We start from the raw sequence: 23,658 nt of genomic DNA, 5'->3' as shown, positions 1-23,658 counted from the left end.
TCAGAAAATTCAACTGATGTCTGCTGAACAAAAACAGGATCAGCAGCATCCAAAGAGGAGGGCGACTTTGGACCAATTTCTGACAGTAACACCAAGTACACACAGTTCCTCATGGTGAAAACAGTGAGGAAGACTGTGGAGCTGAGCGATGCTGTGCTGGAGGAAAATATAGACTCTTTCTGACCTGATTGACCCAACCTAGGCACTGGGGTGAAAGATGTGTAACTGTGAAATGTCAATTGGTGTAACCAATGTTTCTCATAGAAATATGATATTGGTCTAAAAAGTTCCTATGAATATGATTGTATCACTTTACTAAACTCTTAAAATGAAATTTGAAATGATTTTAAACCAACTGACCCTACAGCAGGAAGAATATTGACATCTACGTCATACTGACATGCTCAGTACAACAAAAGTCATATTATCAAGTTAAGAAATCAAATATTTTAAGAACATGTTGACCTGATGTTTCATATCAAACAACTTATTTCATCAGTAAACTTTTATAACTTTTAGGAAGGTGGATTATTTAATACTTGTCATGCTTTTGTGATTATACCATTTGATAACTTAATGGGACTGATTCTGTGATAAGCTAAAAGTGGTAGAAAAGTTTAAAAGAGTTTAAAGCAGGTTTTTGACTCCAACCCTTTATTTGTCATGGCTCACTGACAAATCCAGGACCTGGCCAATTAATTCTTCTTAATTCTTCTTAATTCAAATATGCATGAAAAGACAAAAGTTTGTAACAGTGGAATCTACAGAAAGTCGCAAAAAGCACAATTCAATCTTTGAAAAGGCATAAAGTCAATCATACCTTTGGATTTTAGGGTGGACACCTGAGGAAGCGATTAGACTCTAGAGGGTGGCCAACGTGCGTCCATATCTATATCACAAGACTGTCAGAGTCCTGTAGACTAGGTTGTTAAGTAACTGAGCAGAGTGACAACTCATAATCTTCTATACTTAACTTCAAACCCTCCAAAAAAGAAGACGCAACATCAAAATCAAAACCCTTTTTTTGGGAGATTGTTGTTGCTGGTTTCAAGTTGGTACAACCCAAGAACCATTGAAGAAATCTGTCTCTGATAGGGATGCATGATATTGGATTTATTGCCGATATCCAATATGCCAAAATCTAACAACTCATTTAGCCAATTTCGATACCAATATTTTTCCTGTGTACGTTCTGCTGAGATTATCAACTCTCTTCTGCATTGGAAGCAATATATTGTATTATGGTGAACACTCTAATCACATTTATTGTGTAATATTCATTTTTTTGTGCAAAATCGCAAACATATTTAAATTAAATTTATATATTTATATTATTAAATATTTATATTATTGAATTTTTATATTATCAAATAATTTTTAAATATTCATGACATTTTTTTTTAACAATAAAAGAAAAAAAAAATCCATGAGATAAATCCTACTTGAAAGCCGGATGATGCTCTTCCTGAGAAACTCTTGCCATCACCCTCAACCAGGGAAAATTTGGCAAGTTTTAAAATTGACAGTCGGTAAACTATATCTCTGTTCACAGGGAACATATGAGACAAATATGGGATTACTCAATCTGAACTGTGCAAACAAAATCACAAAAAGTGCAAAAAATATCTGCAGCTTCAGATCATTATTTTATTGGTTTATTATATCGGCAGAATTTGATGTGTTGGGCAATATCTGATATTTTATTTTTAAGCCAATATCGGCCGATACTGATAATTTGTCGATAATTTGCTGATAATATTGTGCATCCCTAGTCTCAGATGAGTAATAGTTTGAAAATCGACACACTGATGTTGATAAAGAAGCATTTTTTCCATTTAAATACAGGAGTAGAATGGGATACTTTGTTTAAAGGCTTCCCTTTTAAATGTCAAAAAACTTTCAGACGGTGCCCAAGTGCCTGATTTTTTCACTGTCACCTAAACGCCACATTTAATCTGTTGATCCACAGAGGAGGAGTTGACTTCTATCAGGCTTCAAGTTCCCTCTCTCAATTCAAAAGATTTTCATTTTGGAGAAGTTAAGAGTTACAGGAGGAGTAAGAGGAAAACTGCTGCTTGTGCTGGCTTTGAAGTTGGAAATGAATGTTGAAAAAAAAACGTTAAATAAATTTATTTATTTCCCGTTTAAGCTGATTTTAGCCACAACAAAGATCTGGGTGGTATATTTTCTGACCAGCTTCATAACTAATCATGGTTTACCATTTCCGGTTGGCACCCGAGGTGGCCGACCAGATTTCCAGGGTGGGCTTGTACCACCTCGGTTCACAGGCTGGAATGAACCCCAAATGATGATGTACTCAGTCCACATTATATACAATTTAAGCGTAACTTCAGAGCAGAGCTGCACCTTAGCCTGTAATAGCGCCAATCTTCTTGGAAGCAGGGTCAGCTACAGCAAACCTGCAATCATCCCCCGTCTCTACTGATTACCCTCATGCATTTTGTATGTTCTGCTGGCAGCAACATGAGACGCCGCAATTTTAAATGTGTTCAGCTTCAGAAATGACTCAGAAATAAGAGTTATCCATAGTCAGCCAGCTATGCGATGGAAATGCCAAGATGTAGCATAAGTATCCCTTTGTGAGCAGTCAGATTGTATAAATGTGTCTACATGAATATATGCAGCATATTTTTTTCGCCATATTGTCAGTCATTTCTTTTTTAATCACTGCAGAGAGGAGGGAAATGGAAAAAGCTCATTTTAATCGTGCCGTCCAAAGAAAAAGCTGTTGGAGTCTTAGTAACTCTGCATAAAGATATAATGTCTTGGCTCACTCCAGGAATCCAAGTGTATGAAACAATGCCACATGTGACAAACAAAGAATTTCATGGCACTCGCACAAAAAGTTAAGTAGCTTCAGCGTCCGGCTGCCAGCTTATTCTCTAAATCCACTCGATGTGTTGGTTTCCAGATACAGACTTTCAAACTTCTCCAGCAGATGGAGGGACTCATGTTCCGGTCAGGAGGTAAGTGAGTAATGTGTTCAGTCGGTTCGGGGTTTAACTTCTGCCGCGTGTCTTAATGAGTCACTCACATGTTGCTGAATGAGTCAGAGAGAGGTTCGTGAAATGATGTGGTTATTTTTCAGAGTCACTACAAGTGGCAGACGAGCCATCTGGAGAGTTTGGATGCTTTCACATTTCGGTTGATACCAGAAAGAAAAAACTGCTCCTGGATCTGATTGGGCTTCAGATGTGAAGGAAACTTTTTGAAGTAGAACAACGCTGGATGGTGACGCTGGAAACATGATGCAGGCAGAGACAAAACAGCTCAAGTGATGCCTACTTTTGCTCTTAAAACTGGGTTTTTATTTCAGAAACAGGTTGTTTTTCTTTTCATGTAAAAAGCGTCTTATTGCTGCAACCTTTTGACCTGTTTTGGATTATAGAGATCTCTTGTACATGCGTCTGCACAGTGTCTCCATGTGCTGATACTGCTGACCATTCCAGAGTCCTGCACTGGGTCGGGTACCTGCAAAAACAGCTGATTTGCGGGTGGTTTTTAAAATCTTTTTTTCTTCAGGTTCGGATGGGTGGAAAAAATAACATGCGGGTCGGGTCCCGAGTTTTAGTTTGACACATCAAAATTAATATAAAATAATAATAAATACAATAAAATAAAAACGTAAGTTGTAAGCTGGTTGCAAGGCTGTGACCATATAGCCACGCTATCCAGTTCTTATAATACATCCGTGGTTGTGACATGATCACGGCGCGTTCCTGCTGAGCGTCGCTTTAGTCTGGACAGAAAGTAAGTCTACTATTACACATGTAAAGGTCCTTTTAAGAGATTAAAAGTTTAAAAGCATTAAACATAAAAACGAGTGGTTTTACAGTTGTATGTGAGAAGATCACAGAGGGTTGATGACGGAGCTGAAGTCAGGCTTTTATTGGAAGAGTTGCTTCAATCAGGTGCGTTGTTTACTCACTGGCATCTGAACTATGGCGATATACCGTTCAATTTTCAGACAATATGACCCAAAATGTTTACTTTGAATAAGGTTGCGGGTCGGGCTTCGGGTCGGGCTGCGGGTAGTGTTTCAACGGGTCGGATCGGGTTGCGGTACTAATCGGGCTGATGCTCGGGGTTCGGGTGCAGGTTTGTATGTTCCCGGGTCGGGGCGGGCCAGATTTTGAAAATTGGACCTGTGCAGGACTCTGTACCATGCCTCCTTGAGGATCATAACTAACTGTGAACCTCTGACTCATCATTGTGAATTGTGCTCTCGGGTCGGATGGCCTGCTGTGGTGACCAGTAGGCTCCGCTCTCTGTCCCAAACTAGAGATAGAACGATATGGATTTTTTCGGGCTGATACCGATTATAAGCTATCGAGGAGGCCGATAACCTATATTTGAAGCCGATATTAATTTGCAGTCAAAGTGAAAATATTGCCGTAAAATTTTTGAATAATACAAACTCTAACACTTAACTGCAATCAAATGCCTATCAAAGCATTTGTTTATAAAACAGCTCCCAGGCTTAGCAGCATATTTTATTAAGTTAAATGAAATCTTGAAAAACATATTTAGCTAAAGTTTTCTGCAGTAAGTTTTCAAAAATTTATATGTAACTGCAATAAAACTTGACAGGATTGAGTTTGTGCTGCTTTTTACAGGCATATAATGCAGTTGAATTAATTTTCTGTTTGGTTTTACATGACTTATTTTAACTGACCATCCAGGGCTTCCATAGTGTAAACAGGAAGAAATTATGTGCAGAGAAGCATCAGAGTCAAAACAACAAAATTTTGAATGGGTTTCACATCAGCCGTTTGATTTAAAAAAAGCCTGATATGCCAAATATCAGCCCTGATAATTGGCCTGGCCGATAATTGGTCTATCCCTAACTGATTGTTTAAATCGGCATTTCCACTTTCTCTTGTTCAATATCTATGTTCTATATCTATGATCCTGGACTGTCCTCTCAACGTGTTGCTGCTGTGCTGTCCCTGCTGATCTATAGAGAAAGTAAAGGTCATTACACAATGAATAAAAGAGGAGCTACAGAAAAATGATCCTTACTGCAAGTCAAGCACAAGGAAAACACTCTTTCTGTGGAAACGATGGCTCTGTCTTTAATGTCTAGCTTCAAATGAAAGGGCTACACACAATACAAGGACTGTGTTTCACCTTCAGGATGGTCCTTGAATGCACCAGCAGTGGCAGACGCGTGTGGAACAGTCTTTGTGCATGTGTTGTACAGGTCGCAGACGCTTGTTACAGGAATGTATTAGAACACAGTGAGGAAAATATCCTGGATTTTGAATGTCAGATGATTCAGACGGCAGAGAAAACAAAACCGGTGTTTGACAGGTTTTTTTGACACCTTTGTCAAGGAAAGATGGACTGTTGACAAAAACTTGTCTCTATGATTAAGTCTAACAAAATCAACAGTGTGTCCAGTCCTACAGGTGGGGTAAAATCATGGAGCTAATGAAACACAGTGTACGTGCTCCCTGTAGAAAATAGAAGCTACTTAAGGTGGCCTGAAATGGCAAAAAAGGGGCAGTGTTTTTTGTAAACGTGATATCAAGATATTTAGTTCGTGTACTTCAGACAAAAGTAAGTTTTTTCTTCGTATCAATTAATTTTATCACAATTTTTTTAACTTTTATTTAGTGTTCTACAGAGTTTCTATGGGAACTAGCATTGTTTACACAACATTTTAGGGCCAAAGAGTCAATATTTTCAGTCAGATTTTCTTCCAGATCAAGAATGAAGGATCAAAGGGCCCCTAGAGGCTTAGTAAGGGGTGGGGGGGCACCAGCAGGATGTTACATGACATTTTGTTTTGGGTGGAATGTGTTTGGGTTGGTCGACTAGGCCTGCATAGATAACACGTTTTGCTGGACAATATATTGTCCCAATTGACAATACTATTTTGAGACCAAATTACCGCTAATATAAAAAATATGTATTATAATAATGCAATACACCGTTTCAAATGCAATAAACTTTTATTTCTTATGAGTATTTTTTACTAATGTAAGTAGTAATAACTTTTAAAATATCCAAAAAACAAAGAATAAAAATAAAATGGGCTTTCAGTCAAAAATTGCACTTGAATAAAAAACTGAGTTAAATGCTGACTTTCTTTTGATGTAGCAAACTACACTCTCTGTGTCCATGTAAATTCTCACTTTTTCAGCTCAGTTATTCTAAATGCTCCAAACCAAGTCAACTGGACTGTTCAGAGTTTATGAAGACATTTCTCTTCTCATCCATGAGGTTGTGTCAGCCTCATCAGCTTCATCCCAAACTACAAAAACAAACACACATGCACATGGTGATACATTGAGGCCGGTAAAATTATTGAGTTCATTCTATTTATTGAACAATTAATTAGTTTATTGACTATCACCCCAGACCCACTACTGACCAAATTCCATATGTAGTACTGAGTACCAATTCACGCAAAATCAAAAGTTTCCATGTTTAGGTACCTAAACCCATCCTTATGACTGTGGTTTTTGCATGCCGGACATGAACACAACATTTTAAGATTATATCATCATTTTAAATGATAAAACTTTGGGATTTCATAATTCAAAAAAATTATATCCATTCCCACATAAACGCACACAAAAGTGCCAAAAATTGGTACTGCTGAGTCACTGGTACCGTATTGTTTCAAATGTGAAAGGTACTGATCCCTAAAGAAAATGCCTCCACGGAGAAAACTTGGTAGAAATCCAACGAAAAAAGAGAACTATAGAGGTAATCAGTACCAAAAATTTTAAAAAAAGTAGAACACACACATTTTGTAGAGCAAAGGACTTGCTGAGTATAGAACAGTCTGAACAAACACGATCAAAGTGAGGGTGTCTTGCCTATCGAGCAACTTTAAGCCTCTCAGTACTTTATCCACCTCTGGTCATCAGCACAGAGTCTATGGTGAATGTTCCACCTCATTATCAGCATAGAAAACTCAGATTCTTTGAAAAATTGTGTAAATACCACAATAATAGGCAGCTTGTATTTAAATGTAAGAGTAGATAAACAAAACAATGATTTCTTCAATGATCAACGGGAGCAGCTGCTCAAAGAGACCGCCATCCAAACACAGGTTAAAACTCAACTCCTGCAGTAGCCAAGTTAAGTTGTGTCCTTGAGCAGAAACTATGCATTCATCAGGAGCCGCTTTGGATGTGAGAGCTGCCGACAAACAAAAGAAGCTGCGGTGTTTGCTTGTTCATTCAGCGAAGCGCTCAGTCAGCCCACACATCGGCAGCCAGCGTCGCTCCAAACTCCAAGCTCTCTGCTTCTCCAAGTTAACGCTTTAAAGTAACGGATTAGGTCGTCGTGTTATTTTACAAACGTCTTGGTTTTTGTTTTTTGTCTTCATTGTGGAGGAACACAAGCAAACAGCGAAACACAAGGACACATTTGACACGGAGGAGGTTGAATCAGCGTCTGGGTTTGATGTAAGGTACACCAAAAGATGAAGCGTTCGCTCAAAGTGTCGGTGTGCACTTTATGAAAACTGTGAGTCAGAGATTTAACATGTGTCTGTGAAGGATTTGGATGTGCTAAGCTTACATGTGTGCGGTTAAAGAAGACACAGTGTACCCTCCCTGATACTTGAAATCAATCACAATGCTCTCGCTAAGAACAGTAGCAGCTTAGCCACTTCTGAACCTCCCACACATCCGCCCGGCTACAAAGCATCTTTTGTTCTCAGGAGACGATTCAAATCTCCAACCCCGATTTCCCACGGATTTTCTAAATGTAGCTTTCTCTCTGTCTTTTGGAGATTGGGTGGAAGTTTTTTTATTGGGATTTGTTTTGTTGTGAAGCTCAACACGGTGACTATTCAAACTATTCCTCAAAAAGGTTCATAGAAGAGAGAAGGGAAGCACACAAACAGCGATAATAAAGACACTTGAAGTGGTTTGGAGACTGTTGCTGATGTGCAGCGAGGCCTTCCAGCATGCAGACATGTTCCTGTGTTTGCATGTGTGTGTGTGAGTGTTTGAGAGTGTAGTGATGTGGGGTTGCGTGTGTCAGATCGATGTGTAAAGTGTCAGAAAGCAGAGGAGAAAGAATGAACCCTGACCAAACACCGTGGCAGCTGCAGAGGACGAATCCCTGCACTTACAGATGTCAAAACCAAGACCCAGCAGAGATCACGAGAGCATGCAGACTCTTTGGATAGAAAGGATTCTGGATTCAAAGTAGAGGAAACTGAAAAGGAGACAGAGCACTCATGCTTGGGAAGGGTTAGTTAGAGAAACGGTGGATGGAAAAGAAAGGAGAAGGTGGAAAAATGAGGGAGAAAAGGAAGGAAAAACAAACCTGGGCAAACTGGCTCACACCAACCTGAACCGCGTGAAGAATTTGAAACCTTCAGACAATCTCAACACCATCATAGTCTCCACCGCAGGGCCAAAGCGCTGTAACAAGGGCCTGCTCTCACACTCATAACCACAATTCACATTTAATTTGCGCCCGGCAGAGCTACAGTTTCCCGGTCGCAGCATGGCCGTATAGAGCCGGCTTTAAAGAGAGTGGTTTCGATCTGAAGCGATAAAGGTTTTGCGTTGGCCCTCGTTGTTCTGCAATTTGGCTCTGCTGTGAGGAAAGGGTCAATCAAAAGTCTCTGCAGCGTCCTGCAGAAAGCCAGCCAGCGAGGAGGAGAACCATGAAAACAATCCAATGTGACGACTGAAAGATACAGCATCCCTGCAGCTCCCAGATCAGCCCTGATCCCAGCATGTGTGTGTGTGTGTGTATCTGTGAGTGTGTGTGCAGATAGAGAGATTTATGTTCATGTGCATGCTTGTGTGATGATGTATCTGTATGTTTGAGGAAGGATGTACGGTCTGTGTGTACATGCTAACGTCTGTTTGAGCCTGTGTTAGCGTGAACGCGGAGAAGCAGCAGCTAACTGATGCAGATTAGTGTGTGTGTGTGTGTGTGTGTGTGTGTGTGTGTGTGTGAGTCTGGCTGCATGCAGTGTGAGCAAAATTAATGTCATGATATGCTCCACCTGTGTGTGTGTTGTGTGTGTGTGTGTATGTGTGTAGCATGTCTGCAGGTGAAAATACCAGTATGCATGGCTGTGTGCATCACTTCACACATGTTCAGCAAGTATTCGTGTGTTTGAGTGCGTTTCATTCGCATTTTATCACAGACTGTTGATTGTTGAAGTGGGCGTTGCCATGGTGACATCATAAGTTGATGTATCCCTGGTTTGAAGCTTTGGTTTTAACATTCAGTTCTCACTATTTCACTTTTCCAGAAGAGGTGAGCCTGTCTAGATGAAAGGGTGGACTTTGAGGAAGCACAATATGGATTTCGTCTGACAGAAATTTTTTTTCAAAGATGCTATGAGGAGGATCTTTCTTCTCTTTCTCCTCTTTCTGGCCCGGAGTCTCCGCACACTGTTGTAAAAATGTAACTTTCACCAGTCATGTGTTTGTTTTGGATCAAATTTTCTTTGTTTAAGTCAACTTTTTACCGGATACAACACAACAAGGTAAGAAATTCATCAGTACAGTTACGTAGCCCTGTTGTTTGAAACATGACAACAAGCACTTATTGTAGTAGCTGGCTATATGTCGTGCTACTAGCAGCTTGGTGCTTTGACGTATTCATACACTAACAAGACAACAAGCTATCTGTCAGTTTGTACAGTAGTTTAGTAGCCATCTATATTTAGCGCTAATGACAGCCCAGTGCTGTGAGACGTGTCTGTAATGTGTAACTTCAGTGAATCCTGGTTAGCTATGTCCAGCTAGCGCTAATCTCCAAGCAGAGCTGCATTAGCCTTTAGCTTAGGCTGTATCACTCTCTCATTTAGCTTTCTTCTGCTCTTCTGTCCTTTTTCTGTCAGACCCAATGCAAAAAACTGACATCTTATGAAGTGTTTTTGAATCATTTTAAGTAAAAGTTGTCTTTTTTTACTTGATATGAGCCTTGTTTGCCTGAGCAGTCTGGAAAAAAATGTCTTATTTCAAGTTATTTAAAGACAAGTGAGGTCTAAAAAATTTGCTTGAAACTAGAATAAAGTCTTAATACAAATAACTTTTCTCTAGTTACATTGGCAGATTATTTTTTTACTTGTTACAAACAATTCAGAGCTCATTTTTGTCTTCAAATAACTTCAAACAAGACGTTTTTCTGGACTGTTCAGATGAATGTGGCTCATATTAAGTCTAAAGAGACATTTTCGACTGAAAATAAGACAAAAACACTTGATAAGATTTCATTTTTTTCCAGTGCAGTTAGGCTCCCGTGTTCACCATCACTACAAAAATGATCACAGAAATCATTTCAGCAGAGAAAAATAAAGATGTCTTTTCTCTCTGCTAAACCTGTCAGCTGGTGTGGTATTGTCATAGAGAATTGGACGTGCTGTAAATCAATCCAGTCTTGCTGGACCTGATCCGGAAGCTAAGAAGAAGCTATGAAGTAGGATCTCAAAATGACCCACATTGGTGCTGGTAATCTAATTTTTAAGTGTGGATTACAATCAGGCATTTATCTAGAAGGTTTTCAAGATCACTTAGAAACTCCCCATAGCCTCTTTAAGAAATAAAAACAGCTATGAAGCCTTTATATCTTTATACTTTTGAAATTTGATGGGTTGATTTGATTTGAGTGCCAAACAGAAATCTTACTGATGCAACAAATGAACTAAAAATAATAGTCTTCAAACTGGGAATGCCAGTTTAAAGCCCCCTTTGCTCGTACTCTAGATTTCAAAGGCCACGCCCACTTCGTCTCAACAGTCTATGGTTTCAGTTTGATGGACTCACCGATGACGATGGTGGTGATCTGGTGTTTGCTCGCTCCGTGTTTGTTCTTCACCTCACAGGTGAACGTGGTGTTGACGGCGTCGTCCACCTTCCTCACCACCAACTTGTTGCCATCCACCATCACTGTGTCGGGCAGAGGACCAGACGCCCTGAGGAGACAGGAAGAGAGAAGGGGTGAGAAAAGAAAGGAACACAGAGCAGTGGCCATGGAGGGAGAAGAAGAACAGAAGGAGACAGAATCCATTGTTAAAAACAACATGACAGGGAAAGGGAAATGGAAAAGACAATTTAAAAAAAAAGAAGAGAAAAAGATGTAACTGTGATATGAGTGTGAGAAAACATCCCAGACATGCTCCGTCTCCCTGCTCAGTATTCATAAAGACACAACACACACACACACAAACACACACACAGATCATCACGCCATCTGTCCATCAAGACGACATGTTAAGGACATTTTGAGTTTATCAAAAAATGAGAAGTCATGATAGAAAGAGGCAGGCTGATCCGCCACTCTCTCGGGGGTGAGGCAGGGGGAGACGGGTGGAAAGGGTTTGATGCTTACACAGTCCAGGTGACGGCGGTGGGCTCAGGGTTGGCGCTGGCCAGGCAGAAGAGCATGGCATCGGAGCGGCCGACGTACCAGTTGTTGTCATAGCCATCGATGGAAACAGACGGCGGATCTGAAAGACAGAGATGAAGTTATCAGGAGAGTTTTCGTTGTGTTATAGGTATCACTGAGCTCCAGAGCTGGAGTTCAGAGCAACCTGATCTGAAGCCTGATGAGGTTTGGACACTTTTACTCTTACAGATGGTCCAAGAATCCAGAAAACTGTAAAATTAGCCAAACCAAAGCAATCTGGGTTGCTTGTTTGATACGTCAGCCAACAATCTACAGTCTCATTTTCACAGCAGAGTATTTTTTTGCTCTAGGATTATCAACCAATCAATCAATCAATCAATAAATCAGACTTAATTTATGAAGCACTTTTATATGACAATAATGTAACACAGGATGCTGAACATAAAAATGAGAAGACCTAAAAACAACCACTTTGGAAGACTTCATCCCCTCCCACCCCAAGCTCACAGTGTGCACCAGTAAAGAAAACTTTCAAAATAAAAGACTTATTAGAAAACCAACAGCTGAGCAGAGCTGAACTACTGTATGTTAGACTAAAGCCCTTCACACACCAGACGGGTATTTTCGCATGGATATTTTGCATGTTATTTTTTCAAACCTACTGTTTTTCAATGCAAGCTTTTACACCAGTAATATTATTTTGCCGAACAAAGTTGCAGCTTTTATTTTTTTGGACCAAGGTCGATTTTTCCAAAGTTACGCACTTCTTGACATATCGCATACAATAACATTCAACATGGCAGACTGCTTGATTGCGACAAAAGACATAAAAACTACAAAGACAACATTTGGAGGAGTTAGCTCCTGATACGCATTGACAGGGGCGTCAATATTTACTACCAAATCTTTTGCAGTTTCATGTTTATTTGCGTTGCTGTTGCTGTGCAAAGGCCTTAAGACAGGAAGCTAAAACAAACAAACTGCGATAAAAAAAAAGGTTAATTAACTGTAAGAGATCATCAATGAAAAATCAGGTCAATACAGTCACATAAGATAGAATATAACTCATCTGAAAGTGAGAATAGAAAGGTTGCTAATGGGCTTACAGAAAAAAAAGATGTAAAATATTGTCTTCTTTGTCTGGTTCCTGTAATTTTTTCATCTCTTTTTAGTCATCTTTGCATTTGGAGTGGGCCATTACTTTGTATGGTTTATTATTTTTGCTCCTGTGTTTGTCTGGAAATCCTGCATGTAACCATTGCTGCATTGTTTACATGCGAAATCAGTTGTTAGCAGCCAGTAGCATGTCAGTGCTAATTGGTGCAAGGCCTGATGTTTCCCCACAAGGTGAGGAGAAAGAGATGAGGATGACGCGCTGGTTCTCAGGTGTGAGCTAAGAAGTGACGACATCGACCTGTCCTTCCATCCATCGTTATTGGGAACATAAGATCTATCTCCAATAAGCTGGACATGCTAGCCATGCTAACCCAGCAAGAGAGGAGATACCAGAAGGCAGAGTAGCATCATGCTATTTACAGACATGGCTAACAGAGCTTACACCAGACACTTTCTTACTTTTATTTTCTTGATTGCTGCTGTGACTCCTGAATTTTCCCTCTGTGATAAATAAAGTGTTTTCTATTTTATTCTATTGCATTCTATTCTATGAGCTGACGTCTTATTTATGCTCTTTACCAACTCCTAAGGTCTCACGGACAGATTTGGCTGTCGTCCTTGGTCAGACTTTGCAGTGGAGTGTTTGTGAGCTGCAGATTTTCAAGCCTGTTTTATTGGAAATAATAGAAGACTTCTGTGTTTTTAGTTAAATCAAACAGAAATAAAACTAACTATTGTTTTTTTTTTCAGAGGTAAAGATCCTCAGGTCTGACGCTGACAGAACCTCTTTTCCCTTTGTTCCTTTTCTATAAAATACCACTGAACGAAAGCAATTATGAAGTAAGCCGAGCATTTCAAAAAAGACTTTATGGTCTCTGGGGAAAGTGGAAGTGCCGGGAGACAACTGTAGTAACCCAGCAACAGTAGACTCTGGTGAGAAGAAAGGGTTTGTGGGTGCTGTTAGCACAAGAAACAGCATTAAAGAACACAGGCCTGTCATAATGAGATAATCTGTGCAGATTTTTCTCCAACTGGTTCAGACACTGGCTCTGGAAATTGTCAAAAGGACTGTGGCACAGAGTTTATTCACTTTCTGCTTTGTTAACTTTGTTAGCTCATCATGCCACACCATGAAGCCCACCAGCCTCGGTTAAAATCAGATGTCACATTCTGAAACACCTCTGCGCTCCTTTCTGCAGCGGTTTAAAACAACATGACACCAACAAATTCATCCAAATGGACCCAGAATCCCAGAGACAGTTAATCAAAGCAGCAGATTGTGTTATCATTTTGTTTTTCCACATAGTAATCTTCAGATTCCACCTGCTGTTAGCGGCTAACAGAGCTTCAAAGCTCGGTGATTGGATGTTTCTTTCTAAAAAGCTCCTCAGAGTCATGTTTTTGCACTCAGCCTTGTAGCTTTGACTTTTTCATGAAAGAACAACATTTGGTTTGGTTTGTTTGCTCTGTTGAAAAAGAAACATATCCTCCGTGCAACAAAAACTGAATCTACTTAGACTCTGCTGGGTCAGAGGAGTCAGGTAAGAGTGAAAGGCAGTTTTTATTAAAGTTAGGGGGTGTACAGTAAGTATGCAAATGTGTCCTGACAGCTTTTCACCCGCGTGCGATTTGGTTACAGTGGCTTCAATTAAACCTTTTCTCTCTGTTGCTCGTCATTTGTACTGCCAGCTAAAAAGGAAATCAATATCCATCCCAACCTTGAACTCTTTTAGCTTGTTTACTTCCAGAAAGTGGAAAACAGACAAAGACAGGAGGTTTTGAATGCAGCCAAAAAGCACCATAAAGTTCATAATCCTATTTTGTACGTTCATAATGATAATAATAAAAATACTTCTTGAGATGTTTGTTATTTATAAAATCAAATTCAAGACCAGATCCTTGAAGCTGGTTACTCATTTTTAAAAGTATTTTTGGTAGGCTTTGTTATCTTTATTTCACAATAAAACTCAATCAACCCTCTGCTTTAATAAAATAAAGCTGTCTGGTTGGAGGCAAGCCTGTGAAATGTTAATTATTGGATCAAATGAAAAGACCTGCAGACTTGCTTTCTTTCAACCAGGCTTAGCGTGCTCTGTTACCCAGCATTAATGCTTATCAAAGGACTCCAAAGGCTAAAGCCGGCTACCTGACTACAGAGCTGGTACACAGAGGCAGTTCCCAACAGTTTGTGATGACAGAAAATGAACACCTAAGAAACTAAAATGCAACTGGTCGTCATCCCCACAGCGCAGGATTCTCAATATTGAACCAGAATGTAGAGTCAGCTAAAGACCTGTTTCCGCCAAGCAGTCCGGTGTAGATCAGTATGATTTGGTATGGGTTGGCTCGAAAGCCTGGTCCTTTTTGTGTTTCCACAACCAACTGTGCCCCCTTGTGGTAGGCAGCGTGTGAGCCTGATGCCCATAGCTGCATCAGTTATGTAATAGCGTGACGTCATAGCAGTGTGACACAGTGTACCCCGCTAATAAATCCAACAAAGAAGGAAAAAGCAACAAGATGTCCTTGCGACGCTGTTTTGATCTGGATACGTATGTAAACTTGTAATTCCGAATATTACAGAAACCAGATTATTGACCTTGACCTGAATTCTGACCATATCACATTGAAAAAACCCATTGCTCCTTTCGACTGGCTGAGCCCTTGACAGCTAACAAAGCTAGCAACAAATGCCTGGCAGAGAACAGTTGAACATTTAAAAAAAAATGAGAGTAATTTATTGCTAGTAAACTTTTTGCTCCCAAAAACATTGGCGTTAACAAGCAAGTGGGCTAACTAGTTGGCTAGCTAACTAGGACACAAGCTCACACTATGTTTTTAGCCACTTAGCACCAAATTCTCTCAGTTTAAACCAAAGTTGAGTGGTGATCGGTGGCAGACATGTATTTCCTCTCAAGACCCGAGCTTATGTCTGGCATTTTTTAATTCCATCCATCCATCCATCTTCTTCCGCTTATCCGAGGTCGGGTCGCGGGGGCAGCAGCCTAAGCAGAGAAGCCCAGACTTCCCTCTCCCTAGCTACTTTGTCCAGCTCTTCCCGGGGGATCCCGAGGCGTTCCCAGGCCAGCCGAGAGACGTAGTCTCCCCAGCGTGTCCTGGGTCTGCCCCGGGGTCTCCTCCCGGTGGGACGTGCCCTGAACACCTCACCAGGGAGGCGTCCGGGAGGCATCCGTACCAGATGCCCGAGCCACCTCATCTGGCTCCTCTCAACGCGGAGGAGCAGCAGCTCTACTCCGAGCTCCTCCCGGATAGCCGAGCTTCTCACCCTATCTCTAAGGGAGAGCCCGGCCACCCTACGGAGGAAGCTCATTTCGGCCGCTTGTACCCGCGATCTTGTTCTTTCGGTCACTACCCAAAGCTCATGACCATAGGTGAGGGTGGGAACGAAGATCGACCGGTAAACAGAGAGCTTTGCTTTCCGGCTCAGCTCCCTCTTCACCACGACAGACCTGTGCAGAGTCCGCATTACTGCAGACGCTGCACCGATCCGCCTGCCGATCTCTCGCTCCATCCTTCCCTCACTCGCAAACAAGACCCCGAGATACTTAAACTCCTCCACTTGGGGCAGGATCTCGTCCCCGACCTGAAGAGGGCACTCCACCCTTTTCCGGCTGAGGACCATGGACTCGGATTTGGAGGTGCTGATTCTCATCCCAGCCGCTTCACACTGGGCTGCGAACCGATCCAGAGAGAGTTGGAGGTCACGGCTTGATGAAGCCAACAGGACCACATCATCCGCAAAAAGCAGTGATCCAATCCTGAGGTCACCAAACTGGACCCCCTCAACACCCTGGCTGCGCCTAGAAATTCTGTCACCTTGCTATTTGGGATAGAATAGCATAGAATTGAATAGAATATTATTGTGCAATCAATGCAATAACAATAAAAAATAAAAAAGTAATAGAATAAGAATATGAAATTACAAATTTGAAGAAACATAGGGAAATATTACTATTTAAAAAGTTTGATTATTTGTGTTATGAGTTCTCTATTAGTTGTTTATAGTAGTGTTATTGTAGTTAAATAAATTGGGTTTTTTTTACTTAAATGTGTGTAATGTAGTGATTTCACCAAAAGATGAAATGGTCTATGCCCCTAAATGTGGTTAATCAGTTAAAGTTTATAAAAATGAAGGATCATGGGTCTGAGAGGCACAGATATAATGCCACATATGTGGACGTGGGTTCTTAAGAGGTTAAAGAAGGATTTGATTGGACCAAGGTCACTTATAAGTTCCTGATATAAGAATTTTATTTGTCATTAAAGGCGTCTGTGTTCAGTGTACAGTGGTAAACAGAGTGACATCAGGCTGTAGTCGTTCTGTGCCGTTTTGAAGTTTTGGTGTAAAAATGTGTTGTAAAAAATCTCATTGGAGTTTAAAGGAGGATATTACAACATGTGAACAGGGATGTGTGTGAGCAGGTGTGAAAAAACATAATATGCGGGAAGAAAAAAACCCAGATCTTTTTTCCCCATGAAATCACAGCAACAGAGTGAGAATCAGTTAGTGTCACTTCTGTAAAAGTCTCATGTTGAAGCGAACACAAACCAAACTGACGTGAGTGGAGACTCAAGATGTACAGAACAGAATTATTACCTCACCTTTCTGGTGTCAGAAATCCAAAGACAGAAAACCAGAGCGAGTGGAAAAGAAATGAGGGAGAGAAAGATGTAGGAGTGTGAGGAGAGGATGGAGTGTGAAAGCAGTGGAGCAGCAGGACACAAGGGCAAGTGTGTGAGGAGTGTGTGTGTGATCTGAATGTGTGTGTTCCTCCCAGAGAGTGCTGACCTATAAAACTGATGTGAGTTATACGGCAGACACATGACATGATCTCTCACACCATCACTGAACCAACACACACACACACATAATGCAGAGGCTCAGCGTGAAGATGTATGCGCTGTGGAACATCGAGTTTTCTCAGGACGTGTGATGGGTGAAGGTTGCTGCGCAGTTTTTTTCAACCTGTTCCCTTTTTCTTCCTGTGAAATCTCTGTAAACCCCCGCTGCGCCCTCTGAATGTTTTGATCCTGTGCAGATTAAAGGGGAATTTAACGGATTGGATGGAAGCCATGTGTGGATGCACATTTGTGACTATAAATGCGCTTTCTTAGTTTTCTACACTCCTTTGGGGGAAAAGTTTTGTCGGAAAAATGAATATGCAAGTGCCGACAGTTTGTGTAAGTGACTTTTTCAGCTTGTCAGACATTCACAAAAAGGGTGTTACCCTATAGCATCTGCTTTAACTGTTCTCCAATTAATTACAGAATCTGAATCCATTTGTCACAATCTGTTTGGAAGTTAACAAAGCAGAGACAGTGGTGGACAAAGAGACCTTGAAAAAAGTAGATGAATACCCAGCACGCACCACATCGCTGTCATTTGGCTCTGCTTTGTCGTTTACCGGTTTTGAAGTGATACTCCGGGATGGAACAAGTTGGGTCCTATCACACGGACTGATACACTAAGCAGCGAGAGCCTTGTAGCCAGCTGTGGCTCTGCAGCGGAGGTAGCGCCGTTTTAAGACACGATGAGAACTAGAGCCTTATTTAGCGGTGTTTTTGTGTGAAAGTACCGCGCTGAAAATTCTCTCAATAAAGCGTGAATGCAGACCGATATCAGATTTTTTCGGTGGGAGTCCGTTTATTTGTGTTTTTGGTCAAGTAAAATATGGCAGGGAGGGGGTGTTTGGTGCAAGCGCTCTGGGCTTCTGCTGCACAAAAACATTGCTGTAGGGGTAATTTCTGCCCTAAACCTTGTGATAGGACCCAACTTGTTCCATCCCCGAGTATCACTTTAAGGTGGTGCATCTGGTCAATTTCCCACTGCTGAGAATTCTCAGTTTCATCCTTTAATTGACCCATTTAGACCTGCCGAAAATGTCCTTAATGACCTTAAAAACTGAGGCATAAATCGCACACATCTCTTAAAAGCTGAAGGTGATTTGAAGATATTATTTGGCTGCCTTGCATTCAAGTCCTTTTTTTTCTTTAAGTTTCGTTTTCATTAGTTATAAGAGGTTAAAAACAAGGTTTTACGTCATGTTTAATGATGATTGACAGCTGCCGTTCTCATGTTTTTTTTTCGGGGGTTGTAATATGTCAGAAGGTAGAGTCAAGAAGTGATTAGACTCTTAAAAGAAAAAAAAAAATTATAATATTTTTGTCACCCGGTTCCACTCAGAGTCTCCCACAATCCCTCACAGTTTTTACTTTGCAGGATCTGGCTACACAACTGCTTCATTGGCTTTTATTTTAATATTTTTTATCTCAGTTTTACCATTTCTTTTTATTATCTGAGCAATTGTTTTACTTTTTTATTTTCTTGAAGTTAGGATTTTAGCATTTAAAATAGTAGACTTAAGTTTGATGTGCAATATTGTGTATCTGTTTGTGCTGTTCTCGTTGTTGTCTGCGCTATGCACCTTAATTGCCCCTGGGGGACAAAGAAAGTTTTTTCAGTTCAGTTCACTTAAAAGTCTTAAATGTGGTAAGTCATTCATTTTCTGAACCACTTATTCTGGTGAGGGTCACGGGTGGCTGGAGCCTATCCCAGCTATCATTGGGCGAGAGGCGGGGTACACCCTGGTCGCCAGCCAATCACAGGGCTGACACAGAGAAAGATGACCATTCACACTCACACTTTTGGACAATTAACCTGATGAGCATGTTTTTGGACTGTGGAGGAAGCCGGAGGACCCAGAGAGAACCCACGCAAGCACGGGGAGAACATGCAAACCACATAGAAAGGCCCATAGGCAAAGCTGGGAATCAAACTGGTGACCTTCTTGCTGTGAGGCTGAAGCGCTAACCGTTGCACCACCGTGCAGCCTAAAATTGATAATATTATCTAATATTTGTTATCATGTGCTTATTTGCTGAGTTTTTTTTTCTTTTCCTTAATCTTACACTATGTTCCCCCAGGGCACAGTTCTCCCATTCCTGTACTTCCCATGCCACTGTATGTTTTATGTTTCTTTGAAAAGATGAAACTGACTTGTAATTTCCCCTCGGGGATCAATCAAGTATTTCTGACTTTGAAAATGAACTATATGTCACGTCTGGACTTAAAGGGGTCAATGGGTATATGTGGACTTCTGTGCTTGTTTGCATCCGGGTGGTAAAGCATAATAACACCATAGCAGCAGTTGTTGATTGGAGCTACAGCCCTGCAGAGGCTTTCACACAAAATGTGACAGCATTTTGGGCCCACTATTATGAGAATACTGGTAAATAGTTAAACTAGTTTGTAACTCTGATGCCGACGAGTGATGGTAGATACATTTGTTAGTTTGGTTGATGATTGATATGATGTCACAGGTTTTAGTAACCATGGTAACCAAGTTGTTGATGTATTTGTGTCTTACTCGCAGTTTTCAAACCATCTTAAACAGGAGCTGTTTTCAGACGTCCTCCAGCTGTTTCTGTTCTTGCAATCATTACAGAAGGGACTCAAACAGGCGGTGTGTGTTTATGCATGTGTGTGTGTGTGTGTGTGTGTGTGTGTGTGTGTGTGTGTGTGTGTGTGTTAAGAGCTGCAGGTATCATCTTTCTATTACTACCATCCCATAGCTCAAGTTTGTTATATCTGGCAGTCTGTGCTACAACTTTATATTATTGCTGACAGGTCTGCAGGTGACTGCCAAAATAAAAGCCTAAAGGTTCTGGCGATGGTGTGTGTCTCAAAGTGTCGGCAGTCTCTACTTTTGGAAAGTTATTTCTATCTTTATTGAGACCTGAAAATGGAACAACATGTAAAGAGTCTTTCTTACATTCCACGGACAGCTTGACGGTGTTGGCCCACGGCTGCTCCTGCGTCCTCTGCTCCACGATGCAGGTCAGATCTCTGCCGTTGTCTGCAGGTGTGGGGACCAGACGGTACTCGCTGCGTACCGTCACCGTGCCGTCGGGCCCGTTAGTGGTGCTGGTTGAGTGGTTGCCTCCGACCGACGCCAACCATTTGATGGTGGCCGCTGGTTTGCCATCCGCCGCCTCGCACTGGGCCACCACCACTGACTTAGAGCCGGCTCGGACCGTCACAACTTTGGCCGAGTTCTTGGGCTTGGCTGAAAGCGAAGGAAGAAAGAGGGTAGTGAGTCAAAGTCAGTTGAGAGGAGCTGTACGAGGAAAGTTTAAGCACAGGCTGAAAGGAAAGTGGTGTAAAGACATTCAAGGTTCAGTTATACGCAATAAACATGACCTCCTGTTTAGAATACAAAACCAAAGCACTGTGAGTTTAATACTTCTATTTAATTTTACATTGACTTTGTTTTGTTGGTGGCTAGTTCCAAGTCTTTTGCAGCACAGAATAATACTCATGTTATAAATTCTGGTCCTATTCAGAGGATAATTGAAGATCCAGCCGGCTTTGCTTCACAGCCTGCCAAACATGATAGAGGAGAGCAGAGAACAGGATGTTTATTGTCCCTGTATACGGTCCAACAATTGTTGTTTATTTCTGAACAACCTTTTCAGAGCTCAGTGATGAGCTGAAGTGAATCATTTCAAAGCATTCATACAGAGTACCTACACATGTACCTACAGACACGGGTTTAAAACATGAATGGGAGAGTGTTGTCATGTTCATTGTTTCGGTCTCTGGCTTTAACCCTGTGATTGACCCCACTTCAGGGACACAGAAACAAGGTTCAGAGCTTTGTCCTTGAGTGCACTGGAAAATTTCTTTTCAACAACACTTGTCTGTATATAGATGTATTGACCCAGTACAACCTGAGAAAAGCAGATTCAACCTCACCTCTTGTAGACTCTTGAATGTCTTGCAAACTATGGTAAGAGATGGAATAAAGGTACCTCACCGTAAACAAAAATCAAACACTGACACTGAAAAACACTCGAGGACAAGGAGTCCACAGCACAACATGGGTTAAGACGGGGTTAATTAATGCAGGTGTGTGATGAGACACAGGTGAAACTAGTGAGTGCAATCGAAGAGGAGGAGACCTCAAGGACATGAAGTAAGAACTAAACAGAGGAAGCAAAAGTACAAAATAAACCAGGAAAAACAAAGAGACGTAAACACACAAGGAGTACAAGGACATCGATCATTGATAAACACATGAAAGGAAAAAGGTTAAATCCAACAAACAATATCCTGAAGACAAAGCGCCTGATGACAGATTTCTTCCAGCTTTTGAAACTTGAGAGGAGTCGCTGAGAATGCATCCTCCACTCCAGTTTTTCTATATAATTATATACATTCACCACCCACTTTATTAGGTACACCTTGCTAGCACCGGGTACAAGGTCCTGGAAACATTCCTCAGAGAGTTTGGTCCATATTGACATGATAGCATCATGCAGTTGCTGCAGATTTGTCGTCTGAACATCCATGATGAGAATCTCCCGTTCCTCCACATCCCAAAGGTGCTCTATTGGATTGAGATCTGGGGACTGTGGAGGACATTTGAGTACAGGGAACTCATTGTCATGTTGAAGAAACCAGTCTGAGATGATTCCAGCTTTATGACATGGAGCGTTATCCTGCTGGAAGTAGCCATCAGAAGATGGGTACACTGTGCTCATAAAGGGATGGACATGGTCAGCAACAATACTCAGGTAGGCTGTGGACTTTAAACCATGCTCAGTTGGTACTAAGGGGCCCAAAGTGAGCCAAGAAAATATCCCCCACACCATTACACCAGCAGCAGCAGCCTGAACCGTTGATACAAGGCAGGATGGATCCATGCTTTCATGTTGCTGAGGCCAAATTCTGACCCTACCATCTGAATGTGGAGCAGAAATCCAGACTCATCAGACCAGGCAACGTTTTTCCAATCTTCTATTGTCCAGTTTTGGTGTTGCTGTGTGAATTTAGCCTCAGTTTCCTGTTCTTAGCTGACAGGAGGGTCTCCCGGTGTGGTTTTCTGCTGCTGTAGCCCATCTGCCTCAAAGTTCAACTTTCTTCCCCATTCTGATGCTCGCTTTGAACTGCAGCAGATCGTTTTGACCATGTCTCCATGCCTGAATGCATTGAGTTGCTGCCATGTGATTGGCAGATTAGAAATTTACTTTAACGAGCAGTTGGACAGGTGTGCCTAATAAAGTGGCTGGTGAGTGTATATACATACTGCTTCACAAAACACCACTGAGTGGTGTGTTTACCAATACTGGCCCAGAAAATTGATGATTACCAAAATATTTTTTCTGAGAAAGAAAGAGATGGAATTAAACAGCTTCAAAGTTCTGAGTAGTTTCCTCATTTTTGTGACAGGTGCTTTAGCAAATTTGGAAAGCGCAGTAAATGTATAATCTTTCTTATCAAATAAGTAATTAATGATAATCCAAGGCTGTTTGAGAAGAATGAATCCTGCTGAGATTTATCATTCAACATGTTAGTTTATGAAGCTGTTTTAAGGCTTTTTGAAACGTCTTTTCCTGAAAAGGGCTTTGTCACTTAACCCTCGTCTCCTTTCATGTGTCATAAATTTGCTTGACTGATCCTACTCATTTTTCTGACTTGTCTTTCTGCCCTCTACTGGTCACAGGATGTGTTGCAATTACTTTTATTTTTTTTATTTATTCTTTTTAAATGCAAAGTGCTATAGGAACCATGAAGTTCCTGGCAATGTTTAATCAGGAATTTAAAGTTCCAGATCATAGAAACACTTTTATAGTCGCACCATCCACCTCCACTGCTCATCTTCTAGGTAAAAATTGGCACAATCAAATAGTCTTCTCAGAGTTTTTAACTCGTATAATGTTTAGACTCGTACAGAGGAATCAAAGATAGATTTACTCACATACACTCCTGGAATAATTTTGGTAAAGGCAACTACCAGTGTCCTTGGCTTTGAGGTTTTGAGTAAACTCCACTATAATAGATCATTTTCCTGAAATGCTCTCATGTTGTTATTGCAGGTGTTGCTCTTTGCTTCACTTGTCCTGAAACACAAACTCTGCCCCCCGCTGAGGGCTGTTATTTATGATGTTTTCCTAAATTCCTTTTTATTTTCTTGTATGAGACTGGATAGAAACAGTTATGGAGCTGCTCGAACAAAGACAGAAAAAGTTAGTGAATGATTAAAACTACATTTTCTTTCAACGATTCATTTACTGTTAGTCTGTTGAGTCTGCAGTCGGCAGAGAGGATTGGTTTATCAGTCCGTTCTCTGGTGAATCTCTTTTGAGTCAAGAATGTGA

The 23,658-nt window shown here is 41.1% G+C and overlaps 1 protein-coding gene across 2 annotated transcripts in view; it reads right to left on the bottom strand.

The window, feature by feature from the left end:
- The window catches only part of pvrl2l (PVR cell adhesion molecule related 2 like), a 564,571-nt gene that overhangs the window by 252,776 nt on the left and 288,137 nt on the right, over nt 1–23,658 (bottom strand). For both annotated transcript variants that reach the window (XM_074686275.1, XM_074686276.1), the window contains exons 4-6: nt 20,271–20,564; nt 11,347–11,464; nt 10,782–10,930 (exon numbers count right to left, since the gene is read on the bottom strand). In XM_074686275.1, the coding sequence (XP_074542376.1) occupies nt 10,782–10,930; nt 11,347–11,464; nt 20,271–20,564 (561 nt within the window). The remainder of the gene's footprint in view (nt 1–10,781; nt 10,931–11,346; nt 11,465–20,270; nt 20,565–23,658) is intronic.

Source organism: Halichoeres trimaculatus, unplaced genomic scaffold (genome assembly GCF_033239565.1).
Source record: "Halichoeres trimaculatus isolate MK-OKI-2021-1 unplaced genomic scaffold, fHalTri1.1 fHalTri1_scaffold_14, whole genome shotgun sequence".
Classification (NCBI taxonomy): Eukaryota; Metazoa; Chordata; class Actinopteri; order Labriformes; family Labridae; genus Halichoeres; species Halichoeres trimaculatus.
The sequence above is the reverse complement of the archived record's forward strand: the minus strand, read 5'-3'. Positions and strand labels throughout refer to the sequence as shown.